The sequence below is a fragment of the Austrofundulus limnaeus genome, unplaced genomic scaffold (assembly GCF_001266775.1).
Source record: "Austrofundulus limnaeus strain Quisiro unplaced genomic scaffold, Austrofundulus_limnaeus-1.0 Scaffold38, whole genome shotgun sequence".
Taxonomy (NCBI): Eukaryota; Metazoa; Chordata; class Actinopteri; order Cyprinodontiformes; family Rivulidae; genus Austrofundulus; species Austrofundulus limnaeus.
This window is the reverse complement of record NW_013952440.1, coordinates 875,934-887,485: the sequence shown is the minus strand read 5'-3', so window position 1 is coordinate 887,485 and position 11,552 is coordinate 875,934. Positions and strand designations below refer to the sequence as shown.

At 38.1% G+C, this 11,552-nt stretch overlaps 1 protein-coding gene across 1 annotated transcript in view; it reads left to right on the top strand.

Moving 5' to 3' along the window:
- myo15aa (myosin XVAa) overlaps window positions 1-11,552 on the top strand; it is a 68,588-nt gene that overhangs the window by 39,407 nt on the left and 17,629 nt on the right. The window contains exons 25-39 of the mRNA XM_014006906.1: window positions 999-1,052; window positions 1,148-1,229; window positions 1,577-1,707; window positions 3,052-3,147; window positions 3,277-3,512; window positions 3,659-3,849; window positions 4,261-4,333; window positions 4,466-4,657; window positions 4,751-4,854; window positions 6,296-6,390; window positions 7,433-7,565; window positions 9,744-9,808; window positions 10,779-10,916; window positions 11,003-11,060; window positions 11,308-11,455. Of these exons, the coding sequence (XP_013862360.1) occupies window positions 999-1,052; window positions 1,148-1,229; window positions 1,577-1,707; window positions 3,052-3,147; window positions 3,277-3,512; window positions 3,659-3,849; window positions 4,261-4,333; window positions 4,466-4,657; window positions 4,751-4,854; window positions 6,296-6,390; window positions 7,433-7,565; window positions 9,744-9,808; window positions 10,779-10,916; window positions 11,003-11,060; window positions 11,308-11,455 (1,796 nt within the window). The remainder of the gene's footprint in view (window positions 1-998; window positions 1,053-1,147; window positions 1,230-1,576; window positions 1,708-3,051; window positions 3,148-3,276; window positions 3,513-3,658; window positions 3,850-4,260; window positions 4,334-4,465; window positions 4,658-4,750; window positions 4,855-6,295; window positions 6,391-7,432; window positions 7,566-9,743; window positions 9,809-10,778; window positions 10,917-11,002; window positions 11,061-11,307; window positions 11,456-11,552) is intronic.

Sequence of the window (11,552 nt, the reverse complement as noted above, 5' to 3'; positions counted from 1 at the left end):
TGTGTGTGTGTGTGTGTGTGTGTGTGTGTGTGTGTGTGTGTGTGTGTGTGTGGTATCTGTTGGCTGACGTGGAAGAGTGGTTAAGAAGAGTCGTCCTGTTTGTCAACTTAATTCAAGTTGGCTGCTGACCTTAAAAAACACAAAAATTGCAATAGTTTAGTCCATTTTATGGATACTGAGCTAACATTTGATACGATAGTACCTGAGAGTCATCCTCAACACATCATGTGAGTGCTATCATATTTTATCCGAAGCGACTTCTACAAGGTTTGACCACAATGGCTGTAACTCTGTCCTTTCTCGGTTTAAAATGGTTTTAAGCAGCTGTTTATATGGGTTTCTTCAAGTAATGATGTATCTTATAGCTTTTTTGTGTATCTTATYGTAAAGTGTTACCTTTAAAAGGTCGTTTTTGTCTAGGGGTGTCCCAATACCAGTTTTGCTCAAACCAAATACAAGTACCTCAGTTTGTGTACTCGTCGATACCAAGTACTGATACCGAGTACTGAGTCAGAGTTTAAATATTACACAATGGTTTTAAAAACACATTTCTTTTATTTAGAACAAGGTGCCTCTCCTTCCTTTTAGAGCCCCTCTGACAAAACAAATATACAGCATCATAAATACTGTTGCTACATTAAAAAATAAATTAATAAAAATACAATTTTCTTTCAACCTGTGTAAATTTCTTAAACATGGAACGGACAAACTTTTCACTTCAAAAGTAAAATGTAACACAGTCAATGGACTGTTGATACCAGCATTCCAGTACTGATAGTGGTTATGGTCCAGAGTGCATTTTGAAAAAGTACAAGTACGAGGACAAGACACTAATACTTTTGTCTGATTAATAAAACATATTGGTTGAAATATCAACAAAGAAACTGTCATTATCTCCTAATCATCAGTGGCTCTGATTTGTGTCGCCCATAAAAAAGAAAATCCTGTATTTTTGAACTTCTAACACGAAATGTTTGATTTTTCTGATTTGTTCACAGATGAAGTTTGAAGCCAAAAGGAAAGTTGAAGAGGAGAAGAGGAGAAGAGAGATGGTAAAATGACTTTAACAGATTTGCAGTCAGTACTCTGCTCAGTAAATGTTTCACCAGATTTCAAAAAGAAACATTTTTAAAAAATCTTGTTTCAGGAGCTGAGAAAGCGGGAGGTGGTGAATGTCACACACTTGGTGATCCCTGCAGAGCTGGGCGCGTTGCTGCAGGCAGCAGGAGGTGCGTGGATGTCCGTCTTTCACATCGCTGTTCGTCACAGAGTGTCCTTCCGTATAATTCATGAACTGAAGGTCTGACAGCTCTGCGGCTCTTTGGATCTGTCTCAGCTCATCAGCAGCTTAAAAGATGATTTAAGTGAACCTGACACAACAGGACAGGAGTGGCATTAGTTAATAAATAAACCAGCTTGTAATTAGGGACCTTAATGGCATTTTTAAACAAGTCAAAAGATAACCTGTCTGGTCAGCTTTCTAATGCTTAAATCATAAATACTTTAAAGGATTGTAAGCCTCTGTGTGCATACTGGCTAATCTTTTCGGTTCCCTCTGGTCCTGGTCTCGTCTCAGTCAGGAGGGAGCTACATGCAGATTGTTTGGCTCTACTTCAGGCTCCTCACATCCAGGAAGATGCTCAACTCACTCTGCCTCTGGACATCAACAACTTCTCTTTTTACCGCTACGTACAGATACACTTCAGGGTGAGATTATGCATCAACACAGACTGTATAAAAGCCCAGAAGCTAGCTGGAATCCTGTCATACAAAATACAGATACTGATTTCTTAACACACTGGTCTTTTTTACACGCCAAATGACCCCTTTCTATTGGAAAAATTTGACTTTAATTCAAGACGACGGCCATGTTCAGGACATAGCATAAAATAAAGGCCCCTCACCCCTTGCTGGGGTATTCAGATATTTCATTTTCCCTTTTGTTTTCTGAAATACAATGGTGTCCTGAGACTTTTGACTCACAAGAAATGCTAGACCTTTTATTTATTAGATGTTTGACACTCCCTAAATTGTATTTTAAAGCCCATGTGGTTGTGTTAGAGCAGTGGTTCCCAAAGTTGAGGTCGGGACCCACAGTGGGGTCCTGAAACATCAAGGTGGGGTCCTTAAAATATTTTTTGAAAAAATTACACAAAAAAATGACAACTAAGAACATTTTTTTTGTCTTTGTCGTAACAAAATAATAAGATGAGTGTACTTAAAATGGACAAAAATAGCGTAATAAATAATGATATGCTCTTGTTTATTTGACGTGAAAACAGTGTTTATCATCTGACAGTAACTGGGGGCACAGGTCTCTGCTGCTGGTATTTTGTGGGTCTAAAGCTGAAAAGTTTGGGAACCACTTTGTTAGAGCAAGTTTAGATTTGAACAGACTGACACGTCAACATTCACCGGACCACCACTACACATCGTAATACTTTGAGTTTTGCTATTTTGGCATCGTCCTCTTGAACGTTTTGAAACAACTCTCTGAACAAGCACAGATAAGTAACCTGTGAAGGCTTTTTTAACTACCAATGGTTGGTTTCAGAATGACTTCGCTAATTCTTACCTCAAGTACATACAAGTGCAAGCCTGAGCACTCACAGTAGAGCACAAGCTCCTAAACATTCCTATATGCCAAAGTAATAGCATCCCAGCATTTAGAGTTTTTTTTTATGATTTACGTACCTTATAATGACTAATATTTTCTAATTTTTTTCAAGTTTCAGACTTGGAAAAATCATTAAAGAGCCTAAATTATTCAGCAGAGACATAAAACATCTGACAATCTTGCTGAAGATGAACAAACTTTACTGTGGTATTGATATTTTTCTACTATTAGCAAAGCAAACAGTAAAGTGAACAGTAAAACAGTAAAGTGAGGGCAAAATGTCTTGACATAGAACTAATGAGGTACAATGAATGTTTACCTTTAATTAATTGCAATTGGTTTAATAATTTGTGTGACTGATGTGAGCAATAACTCATAAAGCACATAATGTAATTTCAGTTCGTATTACATGGTAAAATTGTTTGTTTTTGTAGGAGCCAAAGTTTGGACTGTTAATGCCCCCTTTGAAGTCTCCCCTGACCCGAGTGGAGGATGACGTGATAACAGAGGCTTTGGAGCTTTTCAACATGGTAAAAAATCTATACAATAGTTTTTTCTTTCTTTTTTTTTCTAAAACAAAATATAACATGTGGTGTTATGAATCAGCAAGACTTTCCACAGGCAAACCAGAATTATTTAGAATTTTTGCCTTCTTCCAGGTTTTGAGATTCATGGGGGACCCTCACCTGAATGGTGCGCAGGAAAACATGTTTGGGAACTACATCATCCAAAGGGGTCTGTTGTCCCCGGGTTTACGAGACGAGATCCTGGCCCAGGTTGTCAATCAGGTGTGGAGGAACCCAAACACTGACAACGCTGAGAGAGGCTGGCTCCTACTGCTGGCCTGTGTTTGCAGCTTCGCCCCATCTCCCAAGATGGAGAAATACCTGCTGAAGTGAGAAACAGTTTCTTGCAAATGTGGATTTAAAAATGACAAAATTTTAGATTTTATGTAATTTGAGAATAAAGCTCAGAAATGAGTGTGTTACAAAATAGCAAAACAAAAAAAAGTTTTAGCGTGTGGCCCGATTTGCTCTCCAGGTTTGTGTCGGACCACGCCCCTGCAGGTTGTCAGGGGTTGCTGCAGCACAGACTCATCCAAGCCAATCAGAAGACACAGCTGAGCTCAGGCTCCGCCCCCGAAACTGCACGGACCTATCCACTGTCGCTGCTGGAGTGGACGGCCAACAGGAAAAAGGCTAACATGGTGCTGCACGTGCACTGTTTCGACGGTGAGACAGTTTCAGATTTATTGTGCGGCTTTGTAGAAATATTTTAAATAACTTGAAGTGAGGCAATGAGAAAAGTTTATGAAGAATTATTATTATACCTCATGTAGACAGGTCTGTGACTTCAGTTTTTTAACACTCTTGCTGCCTTTGGAAGGACACACAGGGCTTGTTTGTGGTTCTTTTTGCAGAAAATGTTTCCACTCACTCTTTAAATGAGCTTAAAGAAAAGCAAAGAGCAAACTGCTGACCAGCCTGGCATTGTTTTTATTTAGAGGGATTAGTTACAGCCTGATTACCTGATCATTGATTATTTATTGCACCGTAATGAGAGCTTGAGCTCACTGGTCTTAAGAATCGTGCACACTATAAATGACATCTTTCTGATCTCTAAATGTTATCATTTTTGTGCAGGAGGTTCCTTCTTGTGTCCGGTCCATTCTTGGACCAGTGGAGAAGATTTAGCAGGACACATTCTTCGTCACAGGTCATAATGAGCTTTATGTTTCCTGCATATAGTCGTACTTAAATCTTGTTAGAAACCTTTCTTTTAATCCACTATGTTAAATTTGAACCTGTTGCTCCGAGGTCATTGTGAATGAAGACATTGTTTATCCAGAGGATTATCTGACTGGTGGAGAGGCAGCTCCATCCTCATGAAGGAGCCCAGCCAGTGGGTGGAGTTGGCGGGTCATGACTATGTCCTGGACCTGATAGCGGACCTGGAGCTCCCCGTGGATTTCCCAAAGCAGAAGAGTTACTTCATCATCAGCACAGACAACCCGGCTAAAGTCAGAGCTAATGCCAGCCTGTTAGTGAACAAAATACACACATTGGCACCACATGTGGAAAAAAAATCCCACAAACAGGTTCTGAAGTAGATGGTTCTCCTCTGTTCTCCCAGCACCTTGTTCGGAGGTGGTTTTGACTCAGATGAGGAGCTTCCATCTCCTATCAGTAGCAGACCAGCCTACAGTCTGCCCGACTCTGAAGGGTACTACAGCCATGGTACAAAAACACACAAATACAAATCAATGATACAACTGCATGTTTACAAGTAACATTCTATTTACAGATTGTACACACGCATTGTTTGTAGTGTTCTCAAATCCCCAAATGCAGAGTTATATGTTAGCAGATTTTTTTCTGGGATTTGTTCAGTTGTGGAAGAGAAACTTGATTTCAAACTTGTAAAAAGAAAATTTGCAAAAAACCTTAAAAACAAATATATTGATTTAAATTGGGGCCTTAAAGTTTGTTTAAAATATTTCAAAACTGAAAAAATAAAATAAAAATAGAAGCTGCAAAAAATTATTTAAAGCTGAAAAAAACATCTGAAATAAAATTATTTGAAACTGATAAAAAATTTTAAACTACTTGTATTTAAATATGTCTGGCATGTAATATAAATAATGGTGTATGAGAGGCTGTTGTATCATATAATTTAAAAAAATGGAATGCCATTGTATAGATTATCAATGTATGGCAGGATGTTGTGCTATATAATTTAAAAATATGGTAGATTGTTGGATCATATAAATAATATATGGGAGGCCGTTTTGTTGCATAATTTAAAAATATAGTAGTTTGTTAGATCATATAATGAAAAAAATATGACAGGCCATTGTACCATGTAATTGAAAGTATGGCAGGCACAATGAAAAATGAACACAATGAAAAAAAAACTTTTTTTTTTCAGTTTAAAATGTATGCATTTATTTTTAAAGAATTATTATTCAATTTCAAATCATTTGTTTTTGGTTTAAAAGTTTTTCTTTCAGTTTCATTTTTTTTATTTTTTTTAATAAACTTTATGGCGTCAGTGTAGCTCCAAATAATATGCTTAATCTAGATCCTGAGTGTTTCAACTTGCCAAAATAACATTTTCTTTTAATTTTTTTCTTCATGATTATATGGCTAAATAATGCAGCAATGCACATTATCATCTTGGTTAATTTTTGATTTGTTAGTTGTTTTTAAATAATACAACCTTGTCATTGATATAAACCTGGATCAGATACAGCTGTTTCAAAAGAAACACAAATGAAAGAGAGACTCACAGTTAAGCACGGAGGTGAGACCAGTTTGGTTTGGGACTCTTTACTAAAGCTGAAATCAATCATTTTACCAGTTTGACTAATATTATCTTGTTTATTTATTTAATTTATTGTCCTTTTTAAGACAAATGCTTTGACCTCAGTGGGTAATTTATTTTAGTTTTTGCAAAGATGAAAGCTCTAAAACTACAGCGTGATCCTGAATGAAATTTTCTAAGAATATATTCACTCTATAGTTTATTATTTTTCTAAAGGAGCTTTTTGGAGAAACTTTTATTCATCTTAAATCTATCGAACTGCCAAATTTAGAAAACTGATAAAGTTCTGGTTCTTGAATGGATGCTGTTGATGAGCTCTGCTTTAAAGTCTCCGTGCTGTTTGTCTGTTTCCAGCTGAGTCAGACGGCTTCAGTGACGGTCAGACTCAGAGAGGAATGGACCGGTACCTGGACAGCCTGTTTGAACCGGTGCTGTCAGACAACAGCGCAGTGAGTGCTCATATTTTGTGCATACAATACTAAACGTAAATATAAATACATGTGCAGCTACATTTAATAGTGCCAGTCGGTTAATTTGAACATATTTAATTTCTGCACTGTTGGTGCAGAAATAATGAATCTGTATGAAAATTTCACTTGTTCAAGTAACAAAAAAGGGGATTTATTAATGATATTTCAGGTTTTATTTTGTGCTCTGCCACTACAGAGCAAATGGAAGCGTTGATGGACGTTTGGAACAAACGATTCGCCCTCTCTCTTTGTGTCTGAATGGAGAGGGCAGGAAGGATGATTAGGTTACCAAATGACCTACCGTATTAGACCGTAACAGCAGGCAGCCTACATTTTACAGCATAGATGAGCTTACTTTTGCAATACATGTATAATGCAGGATAAACCAAAATGTAAACTCAATAAGTAAATAAAGACAGACAGATTCAGCATGGAGCATATCTCACTCAAGGCTCAAATAAAATTTGGCAAAACATGAGAAATTTTAGGGGAAACACCAAGTGCTGCAGTGTTTCCTTGGTTTGAACATTAACCTCTCATTAGAAAAAAATGGACTGCACTTTGTGGCCATTTTTGCTTTAAATTCCTTTTGTTGAAACAAGATTTCCTACAAACCTTCTTCATTGACAGAAACATAACTTACCTTTCTGTAAATTTTGTAATTTAGTAAATTTTGTTAAATTTGGACGTTGGTGTTTGTTTTGTCCAATTAAACTGAACTTTTCTGTGTTACCAAGTTTGTAGCTGTGCTTGTGTGTGCTGGAGCATCACCTACAGTGTATATGGTACTTCCTGGAGGGTATTCAGTTCCTGCAGCTCCACTAGAAAGAGTCTGAACCAACAGCACCGTCCTTCCCCCGTCTTCTCTTAGTTTGTTTTCCTCCAGTTTTGCACGTTTTGTCCCGTTCTTTCTGTTTTTTTTTTGTTTTTTTAAATTTGCAGGTTCTCGCTATCGGCGGTCAACTTTTTTTTGTTTTGTTTTGTTTTTAATCTCCATTCTTTGGTTGTTTCTGCCTGCCAGAACTTTGAAAAGACTGGTCTGTCGGCAAGAATGAAGGGAGGAGGAGGTATAGGCGTCACAGGGGGAGGACAAGGAGAGGGGCAGGGTTACACACCTCCCACCCGGCCCTTTCCACCAGGAATACACCCCGGAGGTAAAACTCTCAGGCTGGGCACGCTGTTTTAAATAACCTCCAAACTCTGTGCAGATTTATGTTTTAAATATTTTATACATTCCATTTATTATTATTATTATTTTTTACTTCTACCATCCACTTCCTTCTGTTTCTCTGTAGTGTATAAATGATTTAGTTTGATTCAAGCGGGACCTAAATGATGTTGATAATCAGTTTATCTCATATTTTAGAGCTGTAAAATGTTTTGACTTACTTTAATTATTTCTACACCAACATCCATGATTTAACAGGTAAATTCTGCTAAGAAAGTTGGTCAAACATAAAATCTCACTTTTAATGATATTAAAAGTTAGATTTGGGTAGTTCTGTGTTGTTAAATAAGACTTTTCACTGTTGTAGTTTTAAAGGTCAGACCGTTCATCAACATTAATCTGCCGTTGAGAAGCTGGGATGAGCTCTCTGGTTTGATCAATAATGCATAAAGAGCTAATCTTTGTAACCATAGAGGACTTGACTCCACTGGCGTTTTGTCATTTCTGTGTTTTTCTCGTGAATTTATTATTTCTGCTACTTCTTTCTCAGTAATCTGCTTACAGGGCACATTTCTTTCCTCTAATTTTGAATGTATGTTTTTATTTGCATTCAAAAAGTAACATTATACAGTTTTTTTAGAGCCACTCCAAATTTAACATTGTTAGTTATTTTAAAACACTTAAAATGTGAGCATTGACTGTACATTCACTTTAAACAAACAAAATAAAAGTCAGTGTGAATGTTAATGGTGACGGTTAGTTTCAAGAAATTTGTCAGTTTAAAAAAGATTATGCAATAATAGCTGCAAGAGTGAAAGTTTGCAAGACAGTAATAAGACCTGATGTGATGGTTTGGAAATGGTAGCTCTAACAAAAAGACAGGAAGTGTAGTTTGAGGTGGCAGAGATGACGATGTTAAGACTTTCATTAGTAGAGAAAGGAATAGGATTAGAAATGAGTTTATCAGAGAGACGGCTCAGATTGAGCAGCTTGGAGACAAAGAAAGTGAGGCAAGGCTTAGATTGTTACAAATACAGAGGAGGGGTAGTGGAAATGTTGGACAAAGAATGAATATAGAGCTGCCAGGGAGGAAAGGAACGCCACAAAAGGGGTTCACAGACGGAGTCAAAAAGAACATGCAGAGGAGGATCTCGGAACAGGTTGAGATGAWGGTAGAGGAAGAAGAAACAAATATAAACCTGCTTTAGCTTGATGCTAGATGCTTCACTGGATTAATTTGTTCAACCTATCAATGGTTTTTTTAAACTTATCAGGTGAACATGATATAACAAAAATAAATAAATAAATAAATAAATAAATAAATAAATAAATAGTATTATGTCATATAGATGCTGAGATATTTCTAAGTCTAACCGTCAATACTGTACAGTATAATAATTATTTTATCTTTTAAACTGGTGTTAATAGTAATTTCTTTCAATCCACATGTTCGTATTATATTTTTAAAATGTATATATCTCCTCAGACTGTGCATTTTAGTAGAAAGTCCAGTAAAAGAGAGGTAACACAGGTGACACTTTAATTTACTTTAACTTTGCTCCCTACTCGCTGCTTCTCAAGCTGTGCCAGTGCTGCCAGTAGCAGGAGGAATGATGCCCCCCATCCCGACTATGCCCGTCCCTTCGCACCACTATCACCATGAACAACACCAACAACAAGAGCAAGAACAACCAGAACCACTGCCACAACCGGAACCAGAACCACAACTGCAGCCACAATACCACCAGTACAATCGACCCCAACACCCCTACCGTCCRCAGACTTCCTCTCCAACACCTCCCGCCACTCGGGTAGCACCCACTCCTTTGCCCTCACGTGCCCCTGCTTCTAAGCCTTCAGCTGCCCCTCCTGCTGATAAGAATATACCCCATGTCAGTGTTGTCCCAGGTGTGCCCTCACTACCAGCCATGCCAGCAGTTCCAGGCTTACCTGTGATGACAGGTGTGCCAGGTACAACTACGGGTTTTTCAGCATGTGTGGCCTAAAGTGAGTGGGCATGATGGACTTCCAGTTTTAAGAGTGTTAAAGTGTGTTTCCTTGTTTTGCTCTTTGTTATGCAGTGAACTAAAGGTGTGTTTGCTGTCGTTTCCTCCTCCACCATTTTATTGCGGTTCTCTCACAAATGTTTCTGTTTTCTCCTCAGGGTTGGAGCAGGCAGTACTGACTCAAGAACAGCAAGCCATCATCAACCAGCAAGCTATCATTCTGGTGTGATATTCTTTCTCTCAACTCAGCTTGTCCTTTTTTATCTGCCACTGTGAAAGATTGACAAAAAATTGCCTACGTCTGTGTTTATCACTGTCAGACAAATATTTTGTGAACCACTGAACTGGTTTCTCAGAAAGTAACTGTGGCGGAAATGTCAACAAATGAGCTTTGCAAGTCAACCAAATTCAAAATGGCTGCCACAGCTAATTCACCTTAGCAAACATGAAAACRGTGATATCTCAGCCAGTTTTATAGAAACTGAGCTTAAGATTTGGTGTGGTAGTAGTGAGCAAGTGAGCGTCATCCCCAACACATATTGTAGGAACAAGCAGATAGYAAAAGMTCTTTGTTTTAAACTTTGGTATGCAAAGTTTTACTCATTTCTACGGCTGAGCACAGCTAMACAATAAATGAGCTCTACGTGGTATTTCCTGCATAGAAACAGTGTTTGAACACATCATCTTAAAAACACTGAAAACTACTACATGTATGACTATGAAATACTTTTAAAAGTAAAAGTAAGAGAGCTTTATTCGCTGATGAGTTGTGGTTGGTAGCTGCCATTTTAACAGGGAATTGCCATTGGACTGATGTTCCAGTTTAAATTTATGATTTACAAGTGGGAAATTCCCACTTCCTGGTACAACGGGGCCGCAGCAAAAGTAATCTGTGAAAATGGGTGCCAGCTACTTTTGAACCCTGTCCACCTCTATCTAGTGGTGGAAAGCCTTCATTTTGCAGGTAATATAATCAATGTGCATTATGGGAAATGTAGTTTATAGCTTTAAGGCAGCATACTCTTGTTTCAAGACATTAATATATCTTTGAAGCTCCTTGTGGGCCACATAAAATGCTGTGGCAGGTCACATTTGGCCTTCGTCTTGAGTATAACCCATGTGCTATACATTAATGTGAGTGTTAACTGTTTACACACGCTTCATGTACTGCATGTGTGATTCATGTGCTGCAGGCCCAGCAGATGACCATGCAGGCCATCGCAATCCAGCAGCAGATGTTATCCTCCTTCCCGCCTGTTGCTCCTGCTCCCCAGTCACCACCTTCCCAGCATCACACAAGCATCCCGCCACGGTCACACACACCTAGTCCTGTGAGTCAACCTGCATCATGGTTTGCYAACATATTGTAACCTAAAATATCACTTTTCAGCTTTATTGCTTTCTTTTTTTTCAATAGACCAAAGAGAGCAATGAGTCACACAAACAAAGYCCTACTGCTGCTCAGCGACAAATAAGTAGGTCTTGACCTTGTGTATATTTTTAGTAACTGCAGTAATAAAAAAAAGTTCTATTTTAAGTGGGAAGATTTTTTATATTTTGTAGGTGTAATTTGAGATTTTTAAAACCAGATGCAAAAGTCTGGTATATAGTCACTACTTTAATTGGTTAGCCCTGTAGTTGCAAGCTTATAGGCTTGTCAACTGAGAACTCTGACATCTCAAGTTTACGTTTGCTTGATTTTAATAGAAAATTTGATTTCAGGTTCAACTCGTAGACCTCCTCCTGAAGAAGTAGTTCGATCCAGTGTGAGTAACACGGAGCGCACTGACCCGAGCCACGACATCAAAGAYATCATCAAACAGCACCAGCCAACAGAAACAACATCTACTAGTGGGTCGCCCACACAAAGGTARCACAAATACACACACTCCTTCATCTAAAAGACTCAAAATGCTAGCTACAATATGTTTACATTGGCAGTCAGTCAGTCTGTTCAGTTGATATGC